Genomic DNA, 20,304 nt, shown 5'->3' on the forward strand with positions numbered 1-20,304 from the left:
TGCATGTTTTTTTGCAAAATACAGGAAACAATACACATCCATACTGCTCTTTAATTATTTAAAGGTGCTTTTAATGTCTTGTTAGGCTGTAGTAACAGCTTTCCCTTGGGTGTGTCTACAAAATAATTAGGCTTGGAGAAATTTGATTAATTTTTCATGAATTTTGATGATTAGCCAAATACATTTTCAGAGATATTTTTTTTCTTCTCTCCCTCTCCCAGTTATTAACAACAGAAGGAAATCGTGAAGTCTTTACCGTAAAGTGTTCCAAATCTGATGATAGCTATAAGAAATTCAAGAATAGAAAGGAGCGATTGAGCAGCCTCTAAAAGAGAGGGGTCAGCAGTTCTCTCTGTTTCTACTGCTGTCCATTTCTAAAATGAACAATAGGATCTTTCTCCTCTGATTCCTAATTATGGAGAGACAAGAAGGGAACAGAGAAACGTCAAATTTTTTTTTTCCTTAAAGTCTAAGACCAATACTCTTTATGGTCCCTGATGAAGTTTCTCCGTACACACGGGTAGTATAGGATCCAGTTTTGATTTTTTGTCGTTCATAGCATAAATGAGAGCCCTTTTTAGATGTCTGCTCTTTTCCCATGTCACCTCTCCCTCTGTCCAGGTCTGGCTTAGGAAGGGTAAAGCCTTTCCTAAGGGAAAGTCCCTGCACTTCACTTTTTGATTTTATCAAGCTGGTCCAGTTCCTCATACACATACAAAACAGCTATGACCCTCTATACGTAAGGTTACCCCTGGAAAAAAAAGACCTTTTTATTTTTTTTAGTGCCAGCAGCCCATGGCAAAGGGCATTTTACTGCAATTTAAGACAACTTTTGCTGTGCATCCGTAAAGATCTACAAAATCTAGGTCACTGAGCGGAGGTAAATCTTCCGAGAAAGGTCAATCAGTATTTCACTCGAACCCCGTACTTGTTAGGAAGAGAAACAGCCTCTCGGGACAAACACCGCTCGAATTGTGTAACGGCTCCCGCACCCGCCCCGTGTCCTAACGAGAAATGACATCCAGCTCACGAGCAAGACAAAGATGTGTGCTGGATCTTGCCACGGCTTACACGGCCTTGATTTCTCTCGCTGAAGTGTAGCGCGGAGAGGAAGCTGTGGACGCGGCTGAGTTAGCACTTAACGACCTACTATTCCAGTTACTAACTCTTTCTTAGACGTCTTTCAGCTCTGGCCTATCTTTTTGCTTTACTATTTCTCCTAGCAGAAGGTAAAAAATAGAGGGGGGGGGACGGGACACCAGTGGGCTCTGTTGTAGAATTATCCTTTAAACGGCAATTCATTCATCTAGCTTCCAGTGGTATAAGAAATTATGCCCGAAACGATATGATGCTGGCAGGATAAAGAGATCACGTTGTCTTTTCAAAGTTCAGCAATAGCCACTACAAGTAGAAAAGTACTTTAAGGGGGTGATCCTGATCCACAAAGAAAATCCAGATTCTTGTGGATAAGCTAAACCCTGGCCAAAGTACGAGCTATCGCAGCAAAACAGCCCTCCCGGGCTCAGAGGATAGAGATCCTCTAAGCCAAAAGGTTATGTCCGTTTTCAGTTTGCCACCACCCGAAGCAGACCAATCTGTTACCCCCTTTTTCTTTTTTTTTTTTTTTTTTTTAGGAAGAGAAAATACGATAAGAAAAAGATTGGCATCTATTCAGAAAGGAAAAAAAAACCACAAAATAATATTGGGTAGAGAGACATCACTGCAACAAAATAAAAGGAGGAGAAACATCTATGAGGTAGGAAAGCAAAACCTACAGGTGCGGAGAGCGGGCCCTGCGCTTGTATCACTTGGGAAGAGTCTTCCCTAAGAAGCTGTTCGTCCTTGGGAAGGCCCGGCAGCCCCGGGGCTGTGTCCAGCAAAGGCAAAGCATGACCTCTTACAGAGCCCTTGGTGCGGGGCAAATGAGTGCTGGTGCTCCAGACCAAAAGCTTTTCTGCCAGCATTCGGGGTGCATTTTGGCTGGCTGCACTCCCTAGCACTGCTGCTCGCCCCCTTCTGAGCTTGGTCACGGGGCTGTCCCCGCTGCTGAAATATTGGCTCGAAGGGGCAGAGAGGGGGGGGGAAGGTCATGTCTGCAGCTTTCGTAAGAGGTGGGTGTCCTTCTTTGGGCAACCAGAAGTTGTGCTTATGCTTTGGACTTTGCAGGGTTGACACTGGGTAACCGAGGATTTGGGTTTCCTTGAAAGCAGATAGAGATGCTGCCCCCCCGCCCCGTTACAAGAAAAGGTTTCTCTCTGCTTCAATGCTGCTGCAGAAATTCGCAATCGAGGGCAAAGCCAGCAATAGCCTCGCATGCAGACATGCACAGCTGTGGCACAAACATTGTCCTTAACCCTTTCAATGGGCACCTGGAAACAAAAGGATTCTCCTGTACGAAAGCCCCGGCAGCCCTAAAAGAACCCTGGGGAGGTGTGTGGCGTGTGGTCCCCCCACGCACAGACCTGCGTGGCCAAGGGAGGCAGCTGCTCCAGCAGCAATATTGCAGGCTCCCGGGTGTAAACATGCAGCTTAAATACTGCAGGGCAGAGCACAGCATGGGCAGGCACCAACGAGTCGGGGAGGGCTGGTAAATGTTCCTCTGTATTTCGCAGGGCAGGGATGTTGAGGCTTAAAAAGGGAGAGGGCTTTGTGCAGACCTGGGATTAAAAAACCTCTTTAATAGGGCAATATGATTCTCATTTTTGCTTGTACAGTCTGTGGCAGCTGCAGTGTTTGGTGGGTTTGGCTATCATTAGGCATCTGGGGGGCTGTTAAGCCCCGCTCAGAGATATTTTAATCTTTGCAGACCCCCCCCATGGAGCCTGCCCTAGTCCCTGCTGCCTGTGGGGCTTCGTTTTACCTGCTGTCGTTTCATACGTCCAATTTAGACTCCTGACACTTCACCTTCCCATTGAAAGGGTTAATGGAGTGCATGCTTAATTGCCAGCACACCCGAGCGGTGGTGGAGTGAGCCTTGCCCCATGCCTGTTACCTCCTCCGGCTGGTACGGTACCTGGGGTTGGCGTGGCTTCAGAGGGCAGCGCCAAGGATAGAGAGGGGAATACGAAGAGAGCATAGAAGAGAAGGGAAGAGAAAACAGAGGAATATATAAAACAACCAGAACACACCAACAAGAGACTCGGGACCACTTGCACAGAGTCACCAGAGACTTGAGAGAGAGGGAATAAATGCATTAGCTACAACCTGTCACCCTCCTGTGCATCAGAGCCACTTGCACAGGGCAGAGAGAGCAGGGACATCCCCTTGGAGATGGAGATTACCAGTTAAACACACACCAGCTCCGCAGCAGAGATGCCAGTGGTGTCGATTAAGTGTTTAAGCAGGTGCTTATATCTAATCCCAGCAAGGACCGGTTTTGACACTCTGAATTTCACCTTGGTTTCTTTTCTAGTGTAATTCTAACATCAGTGCTCGTCCTGCCTTGTGCGGGTTGGAGCCCGTGGTGCAGAACATCAGAGAGATGTATTTTATTTAAACTTCTCAGGTGAATGAGTCTGGCAAGCAGAAAACAACCTCTGAATGCGTTAATGGGTTTAATTTTCTTAATCGGCTTTTTTTTTTTTTAATTCCAAACTCGGCTTTCGCATAGCTTTACAGCAGATACCTTCATATCAAAGTGGGCATTTAATGCTGCTAATCGTACTTACATGCCTGTCATTAGCAGAACTTGCCTCTGTCATGGTGTACCTCAGGGTCTCAAACTTTGCCATATTTCTCTAACTTCAGACTGGGATTTGACTCTTTAATTTTTCTTGCTGCTTAACGGCCAACGCTTTGTCCTTTTGCTAAGTGGCAGCAGCTCGTCCCTTCGGCAGGGGCAGCCGGGGAGCACTGGGTGCCACTGCCCATCCGCATCCCTGACCCCGTGGACAGGGAACCTTACCTTGTCACGCTGGCGTACGCTGTACCTGCTATTTCCTGATACAAATCAGTTCAGCAATATACAGCAGCGGTTGGTTATGGCTATTCTTTAGCTGTGCTCTCCTAACAGTCGCCGTTATCAGCATATAGAAACAAACCCAGTAAAGCAAATGTGTATGAAACAACTAGAACTATTGTCTGTCAGCACCGACAACTTCAGTCCGCTCCCCGTGCTCTAACAGTTTGTTCAGCGAAGCTCCTTTTCAAAGCAATGACATGCCCCCTCTCGTGTTTGCCAGGGTGTAACTTAGCTGATTTTTTTTCCCCATAGCATATGCAGCCCCATCTCCCATCCTGTCACATCAATTAGCGATGCTGGAGCCCATCTAAGAGGTGTCAGGAAGCATTTCGTTTCCACTGGGTCATCAGTAGGAATTACTTTTCCTACTCAGAGCCATTAGTTGAGGAGGGGGAAATGGAGGAAAGGGGACAAAAACCCCATTAAATCAGAGCGCTAACCAAATCATAGGTCTTTTAGCAAATGCTAAAGAAAGGAAAGAGCCAGCTTTTGTCTCCCCGAGTTCCCTCAGGGCTCCTGAACTTTCACTTATTTTGATGAATGACCCACAATGGGCATTTTATCTTATTATGAATCCGGGAGTTAGGGCTTTGCTTTGGAGGGTCAGGTCAGCTGCTGGTTATGGGGTGACAGGGACGTGGCACCGTAGCCCCTGCCTGGGGTTCACTGCCCTGGAGGATGCAGCTGCTGCACCCCCTTCGAGCCACATAAAAGTCACCCACATCTGCCCCTTATTTAGCTTGTACAGAGACTGCAGAGGGGCAGATTACAGCTTCACCTTTTGCAAGATGGTTCCCGAGAGCACAGGACAGTCCCCCCAGTCACCGCCGTAGCGTTTCTGCTGCAGTATTCAGTCCTGGTCAGTCACCTATCTAACTCTGCAGTAGATAGTAGCTGTGCACCAAGTACACTATCTTGGACCGGTTGCTCTGTGGACCACCCGATTCTCTGACCTGCAGTTTTTGGGTGATACATGTACCGTCTCCTCCCTAACCCCTCAGCAAAGCCAGAAGCTGTTGCTGCTGCACATACCTTCGTTCAGCAAGGCTGGCGACTCCTCCACTATGGTTTCTCCTTCTCCCACCTGGGTCCGTGCGCGCAGGAAGAAGCGATAGCGCGAGATGGGGTCTGTCCTCTGCAGGGTGAACCTTGTCTGATTGGGAGAGAAGTTCTCTACCAGGGTTCGGCCCGTTTTGGATCCGTTAACTGGGGAGGAAAGGCAGGTCGTGGTGGCTTCAGCCTTGTTTCAGAAATACACTGTGCTGTTTACCTCGTCACCTCTCCCCCAGGACCGACTGGCAGTCGGTGTGGGGCCACACGTGCTCAGAGCTATAGCTGCTGTTAAATACACTTCGTCTAGGGCAGCTGGTGACTTACTGGCTGGGGGACATGCTAGCGGGGACACTCAGGGTTGTGTAGGTGGTCAAGGAAGGGCATAGCACAAGTGCCAAGGTCTCAAGCAGAGAAGGCTGTACTGCCCCAGGCATCGTGCTGGGCTCTGCAGAGCGTGCTGCACTCCGGACAGCATTTCTTACATAGCCAGGAGCTTGTGTTTGAGTGAGCACATAAACTACTCAGACTGCACTTAAAGGTCTTTCTAAATCAGAGATCAAAGTTATTTCCCTTCAGTGGTCAAGTCTGGAGAACTGCTGAGCACCCGCCACCCTCCCTGGTTAACCGCAGCTGCCCAGCACTGCTCCAGGGCTCCTCTCCAACACCGGTGCATCCCATCTTGTGAGGAAAGTCTCCAGTTCCTTACAGAGAGCTTTCTGTGCTAGGTGAGGAGGTAATTTAGCAGCAAGGAAAATATGTAATGACAATTATTATCACTAAGAAGATAACATGTGGAACGTACAGGCTTGATATCTAAGGTTGTATCCTGTGAGGACTCCGTTGGGATGCTCTGGCTGATCCCACTCCAGATTGATGCTTTCCAGATTTGGCTGTCGGATTCTTAAATACCTGGGGGAGCTGGGCACTTGGGAGGAGGACGGGACCAGGAAGGAGAGGGAAAGAAGAAAAAACATACGAGATAACATACCTTACAATACTGTATACATCGCAGGCTGACTGATACGCTCAAGACACTCATAAATACACACACACTCTTTGAAGGTCAGAAACCGACTGAACAAGAATCTGTGCCAGAAACCATGCACCAGCCCAGGGATTTCAGCAGCGTGTATGCAGGGAGCAGAAACCAGAGCAGCTCTGCATGCAACCCCAGCCCCAGCAGCACCGTGCCTCTGCTGCGCTGCGCTGCGCTCGCTGGGTACCGCTGCCCTCCAGCGCACAGCTCGGTGAGGCACCCGCAAAAGATGCTACAGCCGTGCAGTGGAGCTGCGACACAGTTCAGGCCCCACTCCTGTATGTTGTACACATACTTTACTGGTCTTGTTTACAGCCCCCATCCAGCCCAACACTTACATCTCATCTATTTATCTGTCGGACTGGTGAAAATAGTATAGCAGCTTCTCTTATTGCAAAGCATCCTTGTGTTATTAATGTGTCTAGAGATCTGTAACAGGGAGCTGGTGCATGTATACAGTGGTCCTTACCCTGAGGAATGGCTGCGTTTATGACTGCTTATTCAAAGCTAGTAAAGGAAGGAAAGCATTATACATTCTTGAATTAAATTATCCTCCTGGTTTACTCATAATTGCGGTGTCTTGACTGGGGTAAGAACTTGGCGCTCTGATCTGAGAGGTTAGCGACTTATTTTTTTAAACAGACATTTTGCAGAATATCATTTAATCCCCTAAACATCAACATATAGTCAATAAAATCGCTTAGTGGTATAGGAAAAAACAAATCAGCAGTTTACTTATGACAAGAGTATAATCTGCTATAATTGTTTCAATCAATGCCACCCAGGTATGCGTATAGCTATCCCAAATGCTCCGTGCCTCTAGCACAAAGGTAAGCAGCTCAATCAAAATGCACCTGACTGCAAAACCGCCCGACTGGACCAGAGTTCTCTCTCTTTAAACAAGCTTAATTATGGCTGGTCGATTGAAAATCCTTAGAAGATGGTGACAGCATCCAAGAAAATGTTAAGGAAGAAAGAGACAGGACTGAGAGATGCTGTTCTTGTACAGCAGGCACAGGATGAAGAGGAAGAGAAAGAGGATTCTTTCATGAATCTCACGGTATTTTGTGTTAGTTGAGACAGGATTTGCTTCCAGCCTCTACTGTTTTCTCCTCTTGCATTTTTGTAACACACCGTGCCAAAAACATCTGTGCTACAGGAAGATTCATTGCCAGGCACTGAAAGTGCAGCTCCAACAAAAAGTTACTGGCGTGTCTATAAATAGCTCCTGTGACAGCAAGAAAATTAAAATCTCAAGTTCATCCTTGACACAAGCTCTTTAAACGGAAGAATGAGGCGCTCTTGCCTTAAAAGTCTGACAGGGGTATTAGTGACATCCTTTCAGAACAAAAGTGCTTAGGTCTTACAGATTTTACTGCCTTTTACTGAGCAAGATGAATACGTTCACTCCCGTTTCACCGACCCGGAGCACAGGGAGGTGAGGTGACATTCGCAGGTCAGGCAGCAAATCAAGGGCACGGTGCTGTGCCTCTGAAGAGGCTTTGCAAACATTTCTCTTGTTCAGCCTAAGAGCTACTTGCTGATGTGTTCAAAGTACCTGAAGGGGATTTTTAGATTGATGAGACAGTGCCAGTAGTTAGCTCTAGGAGTAGCTGCAGAGATGTCACCTACCCCGCGGTGATGAAGGCATACAGCAGTGCCGTGTGACAGTGATGCTGCCCAGAAGATGCTGCCCAGGCTCAGCTAAAAATTGTCCCTGGCGCATCTCCCCGGCAGCATCGTGGCTCTGCCGCAGAGCGGTGCAGCTCCCGGTCCGCTCTGCAGAGCTGAACCACCCAAACCTCTCCCAGCACGCGCCCGAGGGACGGGTGTCTGCACAACACCCCCGGGAACGTACCTCCTTCTGGTGTGGGGAACTCCTTAACTTCACTGCGTGGCCCATCTCCTCTCCCGTTGGTTACAACCATCTCAAGCTTGTAGTTGCTGTAAGGAAACAGCCGGGACACTATGCCCCGGTTTCGGTCTCCAGGAAAACTCACATACTGCCGTTTTTTGGAGACCCACAGGTTCTTCAGCAAACTACTGTCTCTCCAGAAATAGGCCTTCAAGAAACATGCATGGCAAGTGAAGCTTTTCCCATTTAAGTGCAACTGTTTTTTTTTTTTTCATTAACAAAGCATAGCAAAACTTTGCCTTTCCAAAGAGCAGCTCCCAGCTGCAGAAGCCTTTTAGAGCAATTAATGAAGCTCCACACCCCCCCAGCGAGGCAGGTCAGTGGTGTTACCTGAGGAAGAGGCTGAGCATGGGGTTAAGTGCTTACCAAAGGTCACAGAGCAAAATGAGCTAAGCCCAGACTACAAAGAGCTGTTTCTGGCTCCCGAGCGCTAGGCGCCAAGTGATTCTCCCTTCCTGCCTGGATTAGTACCGTAGCTGTCTACAAGGAAAGGTGGGACGTGTCCAGGCACAAAGGAAAGTCTGAACTTGGAAAGTCTCCCATTTGAAGCCCCGATTGTAAATCTTATTTCATGCAGAAATAAGAATCATTCAGAAAATAGACCAGAATGACAGAGCAGAGACAGAAAAAAATGAAAGCAGTACCCAGGGAGCTTTCTTCATGCCTAACGGATTATTGGATTTGAAATGTTATAACTGTTTGCAGGACACGTGCTTTTGGTAATGTCTTAAACTCTGATAGAAGGGGCTCTGTCCAGACTTCTGCTTGTTTTGAACAGGGTCTATCCTCTGTACAGAAACACCGGTATTTTACCTTAGCAGTAAATAAACAAACAGGATCCATGCTGTCTTTAGTTGCCAGTTAGTACAAACTGCTGGGTTTAGGCTTTGCAGGGGTTGGTGGTCATTAAAAGACGGTGTAGGTACTTTGGGGATGACACAAAAACTAGCCTGTTTGTACCTATCTGAGGTCATTCCCCCCCAGAGCCAGCCAGCCCGTGGTTCTGGGCTGCTCTAGAGCCAGGAGACACCTCACTGAATGGGCAGGACCACCCCGAGTCCCTCTCTGGGTGCACAAAGGCAGCCCCACTTGCTTTGTCTGAGCACCCCAGATCCTGCAGCCAGGCACTGGGAAGGGCCAGCCCAGCACCGAGCCCTGGGGGAGCAACGGGAGATGTCCCCAGCCCCATCCAGGCACCACAAAGAGCAAACCAAGGCCCTTCATTTCTGGTGCTGCTCCAGAGCAGAGCTCAGCCCCTGCGGTCTGCACCCCAGCCGTGGCAAAAGGGTCCTGATGGCCGGAGGAGAGTTTTCTGTCATCCCCATCACAGGCAGCTCCATCACCGGGGCCACCTCGGCTTGTGAGAAGGTTAGCTGTATTAATAGTCAGTGCCGAAGAGATTTGGTTTTGCTCACTCTGTACTCCTTGAGCTGTCCCTGGATGGTGTCCAGGTGCACTCGGGTCCAGGTCAGAGCAATGGCAGTGCTGTTTAAAACTCTTATCCTAACATCTGTAGGCGCAGCCTTGGGATCTGAGCGTTCAGGGATAAAGCAGAGTGTACGTTAGGCACCCAGCAGTACCCTGGAGGTCAGACAGACAGACGGACGCCCCTCTGCCCCCCTCGCCCTTGCCGTGGTTTTCCCGTCGCAGCATTGCCGGGCTGCTGCAAACCGGGCGAGCAGCGGCCCTGCGCGCCGGCTCTGCCATCTGCTGGCACCCCGGCCGGCCCTGTCTGCCGGCAGCGTTTTCATGGGGACAATCGTCTCCTTTTCTGCCTCCTTAAATTCAATTTCTGAGGATTTCCAAACTTGGTAACATAAAACAGGAGCAACAGGCCAACGCTCAGCTTCCCGGCTGCCCTCGTTTGGGGTGAGCGGACCCTACGACCGTGCAAATACGCAGAATAGCATCACTTACCTCCATCCCCCTCACTTTCTCCCTGACACGTGCGTGCTTTAAAAGCTGACTATTGTTTTTTTAGCAGTGCTTCCACAGGAAAGAGGGAAAAAATAACCCCCATATTTCACTCAGCCAGCCGTCACGAGAACATTCGTGATCCAGTTAATCGCAGGGCTTCCTACACGCTGCTGCAAGGGATCACGTTAGCAGCAAGGAAGGGGTCTGGCTCACCTCCCTCGCCGAATGAAGGGTGGCACAGCGTGACTCTGCTGCCGGCAAATCCGGCCCCCTCCTGCTGCAACTGGCTGGGCACTGTTAGTCCCAGGAGTTACAAAACTGCCTGTTATTTCCACATCTGTTGATCTGAATTTGGCCAGAACCTGCTGTTGATCCAGCTGGTTTTTTTACCTCCTCTTTACAAACCACCTGCTTGTATGTAGAAACCTGCAGTTATTTGTGAAGCAATTCAGACATGACAGGGCAGGGACTAGGGTTTTTGTTTGTTTTGGGGGGTTTTTTGTTAACTTGTCCCACCCCTCGGGATACAGGCAGGAACACATTTGTGTCTAGGCTGCGATGCAGCAGCTTTGGTCTCCCTGGTTTACCTCCATGTAAAGCACACACGTGCAGGCTCATTCAGATCCTCCCAAAACTCAAAATTATTGCACAAGTTTTCAACTGAAACTAGGAAAAAAAAACCCACCCTGGTTGTGCACAGACAGGTAATGCAGAGGCGACGGTGCAGTCGGGTGCTTGCGGAGCTTTTCCAGTAACAGCCTCTCAGCTAGGTCCGGCTTTGCTTCCAGTGCTCAGCTCTTACCCTGACTCCCACCGTTTCTGCCCGTTTTCCTTCCCATTGCCCTCGCTCCTCCGGGAGAAGGTGCCCAGTAGGAGGATGTGTCGTTCGTGCTACCTCAGCACCAAGATTGCAGATTTTCTTGAAATTGCTGTGCCCTGTTTGTGCCCCCTTTGACTTCAAGCCTAGAGTCACGGGTGGTTAGCCAGCTTATCTACCTTACTTCTTGATAATTCTAAAGTCACACGGCCAGGGACCACACTGATGCTGCAATGCAAGAAACTAATATATATTTCTTTAAGAATAAAGCTGTTGGCAGCAAACCACATTCTCCTAACAGGATAAGGATAATCATAGTTCAGAGTCTTGGATGCTACAGGCGCAGAAGGTGATACCAGTAGCCCAGAAAGAAGGTGAGAAGAGAGTTAAACAAGCTGGCCGCTGTTCTGCGTAACCAGGTGGAGAGTTTTAAAGAAAGATAAGCTGAGCCAATGGTGTGTTGCAAACAGGAGCCCAAGCTGGGGTTTAGCTGGGGCCTCATCAGAGAGGCACAAGAATCCAGGCCAGGATGAACCAAGGCCCTTCTGGCCATTCGTAGCACCTCTCATCCGAGGTGAACTCGGTGCTCTACAGATGTCGGGGGCAAAAAATTTTATGCAGTTTATTGGAATACAGCCAGAGCTCATCTTAAATGAAATCTCACTGTCTTCCACACTCAAAGTGTTATCTGGGTATTACAGAGGGCAAGGGAGAGGCTAAGTGTCTTGGGTCATGCAGGCAGCTGCAGGCAGAGCCCAGAACAGAATCTAATGGCCAAGCCTCTTTCTTCCAATGCCTGGAACTGGATTTTTGTGCCAAATCAAGCGGTGCTATGAACATGTCCCGGGCACAGGTGCCAACCCACTGACCTTGGGTGGGATCCTGCCCTTCTGAAACACTTACGATCTCTGGCTGAGAAAATACTCACAATCTTCCCCTGAATAGCCGATGACAGTGTCAGGCTCTGGTGCTCTACCAAAGTCGTTCTCTGCCTGCACTTTGATCTCGTAGGGCACGTAGATGGGCGTGTTCCAGACGACATGCCTCGGTGTCTTCACTGTCTCATTGTACCAGCTCCCTCGGGGGTCCCTTCGCCTCCATCTCACGATGTACCTGAGGTTGGGCCCATAAGCTTGAGTTGCATTCAGAGGCTTAAATGGACCAAAACAGAAAAAGAAAGTGAGAAGGAGAAAGAGCAACGGTATTTCTCTGCCATGGAGTTCTGTTCAGCAGCTGGTTCTTATTTCATGCTCCATCAGCAAATCTCAAAGGAGGTCAATACTTTTGTTCCCAGGGAGAGACATACCTAGTCCTTGCCCTCCAGACCCAAGGCAGGACCAAGAACCATATCCTTATTTTCCAGTCCATACTCCCACTGCAATTTCTATCCTCCTTACAGATGCTGGCTTATTTGTGGATGACACCTGCTGGTCCACAAAGAAAAGCAAGAGCTGGTCTGTAAGCCCTATATACTGCTTAAGGAATCAGACACTCTGAGCATCCTCCCTAACCTCTATCTGTGATCCAGCATCTTTTCTTTGGCTTACATAGTTACAAATTACTGTTTTTATCACAGACCTCCTTCTAGGCACTAACAACGGCCTCTCTTGTAGATGCATCTTCTGCTTTTTATTTCCTTTATGATCATTAAGGTTATGGTATTCTGTGTGGTACATCACACATGCTAGAGATGCCACGTTCTCAATATCTTAGCATCTGTGACCATAATGGTAAGACGCTGGGTGGCTGTCAAGCATCAAAGAAGAACTCACCGTCCAGGTTATCTCCATGTTGTTTTTTTGGGTCCCTGCACCTTGAACTCCTGTTGGGTTAATTTCAGGACCTGAAATTCACATTGGGAAAAAAAAAATGCAGTTTGTAATGTTGAAAAATGACCATCTGAATGGTTAAAAAACCTTTACCGTGCAAGCCAAAAGTACTTTCAAGACAGAAGTTAATGGCCTGATTTTTCCAGAAGTTCCCATTCGGGTTAATGGAACATGAGACTCTCAGCACTCTTGAAAACCAGGCCATTTATTTAGGCGCCTCTTTTTTTTTTTTTTCCCAAAACGTCCTAAATCTTTGAAAGACAGCCATTGTGAAGCAACCCCAGGAGCCGAGTCTGACACTTTTGAAATCTGAAACAAGAAGAGTAATGTCTAAAACCAACACTAGATGCCAGTAGATATTGCAGAATTATCTCTACGATGGTTAAATAAAGAAATGCAGCAAAACTACTGAGTGTCTTGTGAATTCCTCATATGAATTTTCCCAAGTATTCTACAACGTACAAAGCACTGGGCACACAAACTGAAGACCGGAGTCTTGGTCGTGGACTGGAGCACACTTTACTCCTGCATCGATCGGGGCTCCTGGCCAGCTCTAGCAATGGACAATGAATTAGCAATTTTGGAACAAAATGCCTTTTGCTTGTGGCCAGTTTACACTTGAGTCTAATTTTCCAAGAGGCTTCTGAGCTTCCTGTGGTCAGAAAGGATGAAAGACTTTCTTTATAAAGCTTCTCTGTAAGGTAAAACCAGGCTTCCCTTCAACAGATTCTGCTGGAGTGACCTTTGCATAAATCTTTCCATTTGAGTTTTGCTGCTCTGCAGAATATCAGTCATAGGCTTGAGGATGCGATATATAAAATCACACCCCACCAGCACATGCATGGACCAGCTCATTCCCTCACCTGTGTAAATCTGCTTCTGTTACAGGAGCTGTGATCATACACCACGAGGGAAGAGCCTACGCGGAGAGTGGTGGCCAGATGCTAAGAACAACGTCAAGTCACCACGGCAAGAGGGACCAGGTGGACAGTACTCACGTGCCCCGTTGGTCTGGTATCGTTCGGAGGGCACGCTGGGCAGGCTGCTGCCCACGTCGTTCACCGCAATCACCCGAAACTGGTAGTTGACGTAAGGAGAGAGGCTCAGGACGGCCGAGTTGACGCTCCCGGGGTACCTGGAGTGGTTATGCCACATGCCAGGTTGGAACCGGTCCTCCTCAAACTGGACAATGTAGTCTGGGGGAGAGGATGGAGAGGTGGGGTTAAGGGCTCAGCTCACAAGGAAAGTTTTCCCTCCACCGTGCAGAAGAAAGCAGGAGGGATACGGGGCAGAGGGTCCGGCAGCTGACCTGTGATGGGGCTGTTATTGTCATCTCCGGGAATCCACGTCAGCCGCACGCTCCTCTCGGCCAGGTCTGTCAGCTCCAAGTCACGGGGCCGGTCAGGTCGTTCTGTTGGCCGAGTAACGGGACAAACTAGGCTGGGATTGTCCCAGGAGCTGGGAGTCCCAGTTCCCATCACTTCTCCCAGGAGGGGAAGCCCTGGCCGTCTTAGTCCAGACCCATGGGAGGACACGTGCTCGGTGGCACGATTCACGTCCTGCAGCTCTTGGTGGACTAGTGCAATTTTTTAAATACAAATGTGCTCACGTACTAGTTGTGCCCTGCCTTGAAACCCTACCTGCTCCCTGTAAAACTGATGTTATCTGGTGGTGGAAGCACGATATAGTGGCTTAGCAGGGGGATATATGATCTGACAACAAACTACACGCAGCTGTCCAAAAAATAAATGCAAACAAATAGGACAGAAAAGACACAAAGCCTCAATGAAAATACATACTTATTAGAAATGCTCTGGGCACAATTCTGGTTCCTTTATCTTGTCACAACCCACACGGTCGCACACAACCAGTTCATGCAATAACAGTAACAGTAATAACTTCTTTCCAGGTAAAGGTCAAGGGATTCGATGTGATTTTTTTTCCTCCCATCGGGGCTCACCATTTCCAGGTACGGGTAAGGTGATTCTTTCACTCAAGAACTGGCGCTGTGAGATACGAAATGATGTGATACAGGATCTTTCTACCCACGGCCATCTGGATGGGTTTTCAACGACAACATGGACAGGACTTGGAAGCATCAGCTCCCAGCTTTTTCAACCGCTACACCTAGATTTTCTGTTGGCGTTATTGGCAGGGCCAAACAAAAATTAACAAAATCAATTAACAAAATAAAATAAACCCAAAGAATTAGTGATGATTACCTTTCGGTAAGTCTCTCAAACGGTTAGCAGGGACGGCTGCAAGGTAAGACATTGGTTGTTAACGGTGTTAGTTTAGTCATTAAGCTTGGGTGGCCAAAGGAGCACCTGGCAAATACAAAGTTACACACAGAGTTACAGATTTCAGAAGGATCCGATCCTGCCTGGGGACCAGAGTCGGTACGTCCTTCCCTAGAGCCCCCCAGGCACGCTCTGCACACCTTTCTTTGTATTTCTAGTACACAGCAAAGAGGAAACATCAGCCTGATGTAGAGTTAATTAGCTATTAGGGGAAAAGGAAGGGAAATAAATCAAGCCCAGTCAAATTATTAGGGATACGGGATTCACATTGCACTCTGACTTCTGTAGGGCATTGCGGGTCTATGCCAGCGGCACTGGCACGTTGGGGCACTCCCCTGAATGCAGCACATCAGCAAGATCTGAGGCGGCCAAGAGCAAGGATTGACAAATCTGTGTTTTGTAAGTAGATCTCACAGTGTACATAAACGGGTGTGGGGAATGGGCTTAGGTTTGTCTCTCCCTATATTGAAAAGGGGACCTGCAAGGCTAGGGGTGACTCATTCACCCCCGGGTTTCCAGTGTTGCTCAGCAGCCTGACATCCAGTTAAATTCACTTGCAAATTTAGGACTGTTCTCACAGAGCTTCAACATCCTCATTTGGATATTTTTAGCTGTATGCAATAACTACTCTTTTTTTTGGTCTCAAATGCAAGTTTTCTTCGACTCAAATTCAATGGCATTGTCTGAGTCTGAGATGAGGCAGCACGTCCTTGCCGAGTCCTGCCGCAACGGAACAATTGCTCTGCCAGCATCTCCCTGAGCATCTCTGCTTCAGAGGACAATTCTGTGATCACAGATCACCCTTTCAGTCTGACCTTGAAGTCAGTCTGTTGAATTAAAAATAAAGCACTTAGCTCTGTGTCAGTACGTTCGGAGGACAGCTTTACCTAGTACGGTGAGGTACGCTTTAGCTGAGTCCTTGTCCAGCTCCGTGCTAGCTATGCAGGTGTAATCCCCTTGGTCCTTTTCAGCCACGCCATATATTGTCAGACCATCATCTTCTTTCTTCATCCTTGAAGGGATGAGAACGATAATCACACAACTGTGCCTAAGCACATTAAGCAGCAGGATTGAGGTCTAACTGTTCTCTGATAAAATACATATAAAAGCCCAACAGAACAGGAGTACGTCTCTGGTCTGAAGATTTTATCAGCTAAGGATGTGTTGAGTTATTCTTGGAAACCTCATTTCCTAAGGAATCAGTGAATGTGCTCTGGTATGTATCTGGGATAATCACACTTTTAGGGAAACAGTCTGACCTCTGACCGGCTCGTGTCCTGTGATCAGATCTCACTTCACGAGAAGGGAGTCAGCCATGGAAAGGAAATTACAACTGTACCACTCACAGCAGATAAACATTAATTTTGAAGTAGCTTGTTATTAACCCACCCGTTTTATCAAGATGTCCTAAAATATCTGTAAATAAAACCTATAGTCAAAGTCTTGATTTACTGGTAAGTCAATTTTAATTGCCAGGCAGTGTCTGTTGGAAGCAGCTAGTAACATTAAAAGCATCAAGAACAGCAAATATGGCCTAGATGGGAACTCGACGTTTATCCATATTATCCCTGGTGACTCCTGAAACGTTCCGTAAAAAGTCCGACAGTTCTGGGAGAGAAGACCCACAACACTGTTAAAGACAGACCTGTTTCCAATGTACAGGGGTGCATCATCTTTCAGCCAGGTGACGGTGAGTTTCAGCGTAGGGTCGTGCTTTATACGGCAGTGGAGGCGAGGCATGGAGCCCCTCTTCACCACCTGATCTTCTGGTCCTCTCACGATCCTGGTTGGGTCTGCGCAAAGTCAGAAAGCAAGCATTAGGCACCAAACTGCTGGGTCTTGGCTCAGGAATTCAATCAAGAGCGGTGTTACTTGGAAAGGACAAGCATGCACGTCAAGTGTTTGTCCAGCTTGCTATAGTGAACTGTCTCCGATACAAATGCTTGCAAATAAATTAATTTAACAAGCCGTTAATTCATGCTGACCCTGTAAAAAATACCCAGTTTTCTGAGTCAGCAATCAGTTTTGCTGAAGAGGGAAAGCCCCAGTGGAAACTTGATTCAGAAAATGTTTTATTGCTGTCAGTTAACCCTTTGTATTTCTTTTTGCATTGCTTATGGCATCTCACAGCTCAATATCCACACCAAGCCCTTCTACAGCTTCAGTGTATCCACAGCCTTGTTTTTTTCCAACATTAAAAGGGAATCTCTACCATTTTCTGGATTTCAGCTCCAAATTACGTGGTGCCTGTCCTGCTGACAGGCTGCTGGAGCGCACAACCAACCCTCCCTTAACCTAAATTATTATTTCTGCTGCAAGTTTCAGGAGATCCAAGAGACCATTTTGACCTGGAGCCCTTCGTGCCCCTACCTTTGACCTCCAGGCGAACCTGGGCCTCCGCTTTACCCAGGATGTTGGTAGCGACACAAGTGTAGATGCCCTGGTCCTCCTTCCGAGCCATGTTCATCTCCAAGCTCCCATTCTCATGTGCCTTGTAGTTTCCTCCGTCCAGTGTGTTCCCCTGGCCGTTCTTAAACCTCACAACACGACAAAGTGCTATTGTAAGGGAAGAAAGAGCAGGAAACCTCCCCTTCCCACCCCTCTGGACTGGCAGGGGACGTGCTGCAGCTCTTACCATCTCAGGGTGGGGATCGGCGAGCCAAAGAAGGGGCAGTCGAGTCGGGTCCTGTTGTTTTGAATCACCTTGATGAGCTGATTGCGGGGGGCCAGTATCCGTGGCGGCACATCTGCAACCAGCAAAAATCACAGCCATTGAGAAAGAAAAGAAAGCAGTTTCCAGATTACTGCTCCCTTTCCAGTCTTTTCCTCCACCCTCCCTTCTCTTTTGTTCAGTCTTCCTTGTTGGCACTTTCAAGACTCAGCAGAGCTTCTCCATTCCCTCTCATCTCTCCTTCCCTTTCTAGCCTCGCTACGTGAACCAGCTTACATCTTAGCGCCAACAGGACTTGCTCAGCCTTGCCTGGCTTTGCAGGTCCATGGCAATGGACTTCTCCTCCAAAGCCCGGTTGCAGAGGTCGTGTACCTTTGTGCATTAGCCTCAGAGTAGCTAACAACAAAGGGGAAAGCAAATGGAGAACTCTTGCAGGGAAAATTTGAGTATAGGGTGTTCATCTTCCCTAAGTACTTACCCAGGACGCTGACAAAGGCATTGGCGAGAAGGTAGCCGTGCTCGTTGGACGCGTTGCATTGGTACACGGCACTGCTGCCGATCTGGGTATCTCGAAATACGATGGTGTCTCCAGCCACCTCTCGGCTCGGGTTGGGGGGAGAAGCTTCAAAAACAGAGAGCACTTTTTAAATTAAATTTTCAATTAAAATGCACAAGACACTCAGTATCGCTATGCATCTTTCCATCTCAGCCCAGATAAAACCGGACGATGGTACGTGACCTCCCCAGCCTACAAAGACACGGTTCAACTGGCCTTGTCTCAGACAAGCAGGTGGTTTATGTGCTGCAATGCCGGAGCCCACGCACACCGCTCAGTGGGGTGCCTGGCACCCCGACAGCAGCTCTGGCTCTCATGGTCAGCCACGAGATCCTTGGCTAGGTTTTTTGTAAAGGAGGTACAGATTCTTCCTTGCTCACCTTCTATAGGCTCGCCGTTCACCAAGAGCCCCGCCCTCCCCCAGCCACTGTATCACAGGCTTGGGGTTCCCATTGGCTCGACACACCAGCCTGCCATCCTCGCCAGGGGCCAGAATGAAATTTTGGGGTTCGTCCAACCAGTATGGAGCAGCTTTAAAATACGCCAATGCACCAGTTTTAAACGCAGCAGTGCTACCTCATCCAAAATCCCCTCCCTGCCCGCACACCGCTGAACTGAGACATGAAAACACTGCCCTCTCAAGTGGGCTTTCTTGGGTACAGCGAGAGTGGAGAGTCCTCTTCCCCCCTCTTTGGCCACAATCCTCCTGTTTCGCACAAAACCGCAGCCATTTACATCAGTTACACCAGCTGAGATCACGTCTCACACCGCTTTGAGGTCAGTTTGGACAAGAAGCAACTGTGGCTGGATACAGCACAGAGGCAGCCCCCGCAGAAAGGCCCCGCTCTCCCTTTCAACAAATCAGAGCATCCCCTCCCGTGCACATCCCCTCAGCTCCTGGTTACGACGGTAAAAAAAGATGGCAAGGTAAAGATGACGTACCCTTCACTCTCACCGAGATCGTGTGGCGGATGCTGCCCATCTTGTTCGATGCCAAGCAGAAATACTCCCCGGAGTCTTCCTCGGAGACGTTGGAGATACGAAGGGCCTTGTTAAAGTTTTCCAGCTTGGTTTTGCCTGCTGGGAGCTCTCCTCCTTTCTTGTACCATACGATGTCTGGTGCTGGTCTACGGAGAGGGGAGGAGATAAATGCTTTTGCAAGACAAGAAAATTACTCCTAAGAAAACAGTTGATAGTCCTGCCCTCGGAACCACTCACACCCAGGGATAAGGACTGATCCAACTGCTGGGCTGCCCTCCTTCCTACCACAGCCCCTAAACCAGGACCCCGAGCATCACCAGCTGATCAGGAGCGGGGTCCATCTCACGCCTCCTGCTTGGGGATGCAGAGCGCTGGTCTGGCAGCGTGTGCACGCCCCGGGAGCGCTGCCAAAGTCTGACCCCGAGCCCAGGACGCTTCTGCAGGCACATGGACCACAGATGTCCTCACCCGCAGTTTATACAGTGTGGTGAGGAGCACCCAGGAGATTTGCAAATAGCTCTAAGGACAAACCAGTGGGGAATTATCCTTGGACAGCAAGTATCTGAAGACACCTGCTTCTCTGAACAGTGCTGCAAAACTCAGTTCTCCTGTTTGCTCCATGCTCTTATGCCTTAAGTAAGTTATGAGAGTATTGTTAATAGCAGTTAAAAGGAAGGGAACGATCCCTTTTCGTAGCCAGAGGTATTTCCACTGGTGATTCAGCATCTTGGTCCCAGGCCGTCCCACCGGGGACGGCTGGGGACCGCCCTCTCCCCATCTCCACCAGCCGGGAAGCGGTACGTACACTCCTGAAGCAATGCACTCCAGCAAGAGGTCCACCCCTCTGAGCACCATCTGACTGCTTGAGGTCCCGTAGGGATACATGAAGCTGGGGGTTGTTTCCGTAATCCCTCGGGCTGAAATCAGCAGGAGACAAAAAACAAACAAACAAAACAAAAGTGCTTTTAAACTCTCCTTTGCCGCAGCAACGGGGAGGGCACGTACAGGGCCAGAAATACACGGTGTTTTCGGGGGGGGAAGCTGTCAAGTTCCCAGCCAAGCCTGGGATACTGAACTCACCCAGAAATGTACCTGGAAAGTAGAGAGGGGCTCAAGGTAATTTTTAAAGTTTAAAAAAAAAAAAAAAGGGTAGAGAGAGGATGCTTGGCAGGCAGGGAGGTAAAGAAGCAGCAGAGGATGGGCAGAGGGAGCTGGGCGGCGGGGATGGGGCCTCAGGAAAGGCCCCGCCCAATCCGCTCCCCCCGGGG

The 20,304-nt window shown here is 48.8% G+C and overlaps 1 protein-coding gene across 1 annotated transcript in view; it reads right to left on the minus strand.

Annotated features, from left to right (window-relative positions):
- LOC103919802 (neurofascin-like) overlaps positions 1–20,304 on the minus strand; it is a 54,548-nt gene that overhangs the window by 20,615 nt on the left and 13,629 nt on the right. The window contains 19 exon segments of the mRNA XM_009327364.1: positions 3,014–3,028; positions 4,994–5,167; positions 5,817–5,939; positions 7,909–8,113; positions 9,381–9,496; positions 11,628–11,850; positions 12,472–12,542; positions 13,527–13,724; positions 13,838–13,939; positions 14,751–14,786; positions 15,716–15,840; positions 16,474–16,621; positions 17,199–17,365; positions 17,464–17,575; positions 17,978–18,121; positions 18,436–18,460; positions 18,462–18,586; positions 18,998–19,182; positions 19,842–19,953. Of these exon segments, the coding sequence (XP_009325639.1) occupies positions 3,014–3,028; positions 4,994–5,167; positions 5,817–5,939; positions 7,909–8,113; positions 9,381–9,496; positions 11,628–11,850; positions 12,472–12,542; positions 13,527–13,724; positions 13,838–13,939; positions 14,751–14,786; positions 15,716–15,840; positions 16,474–16,621; positions 17,199–17,365; positions 17,464–17,575; positions 17,978–18,121; positions 18,436–18,460; positions 18,462–18,586; positions 18,998–19,182; positions 19,842–19,953 (2,406 nt within the window).

Source organism: Pygoscelis adeliae, unplaced genomic scaffold (assembly GCF_000699105.1).
Source record: "Pygoscelis adeliae isolate BGI_AS28 unplaced genomic scaffold, ASM69910v1 Scaffold197, whole genome shotgun sequence".
Lineage (NCBI taxonomy): Eukaryota > Metazoa > Chordata > Aves > Sphenisciformes > Spheniscidae > Pygoscelis > Pygoscelis adeliae.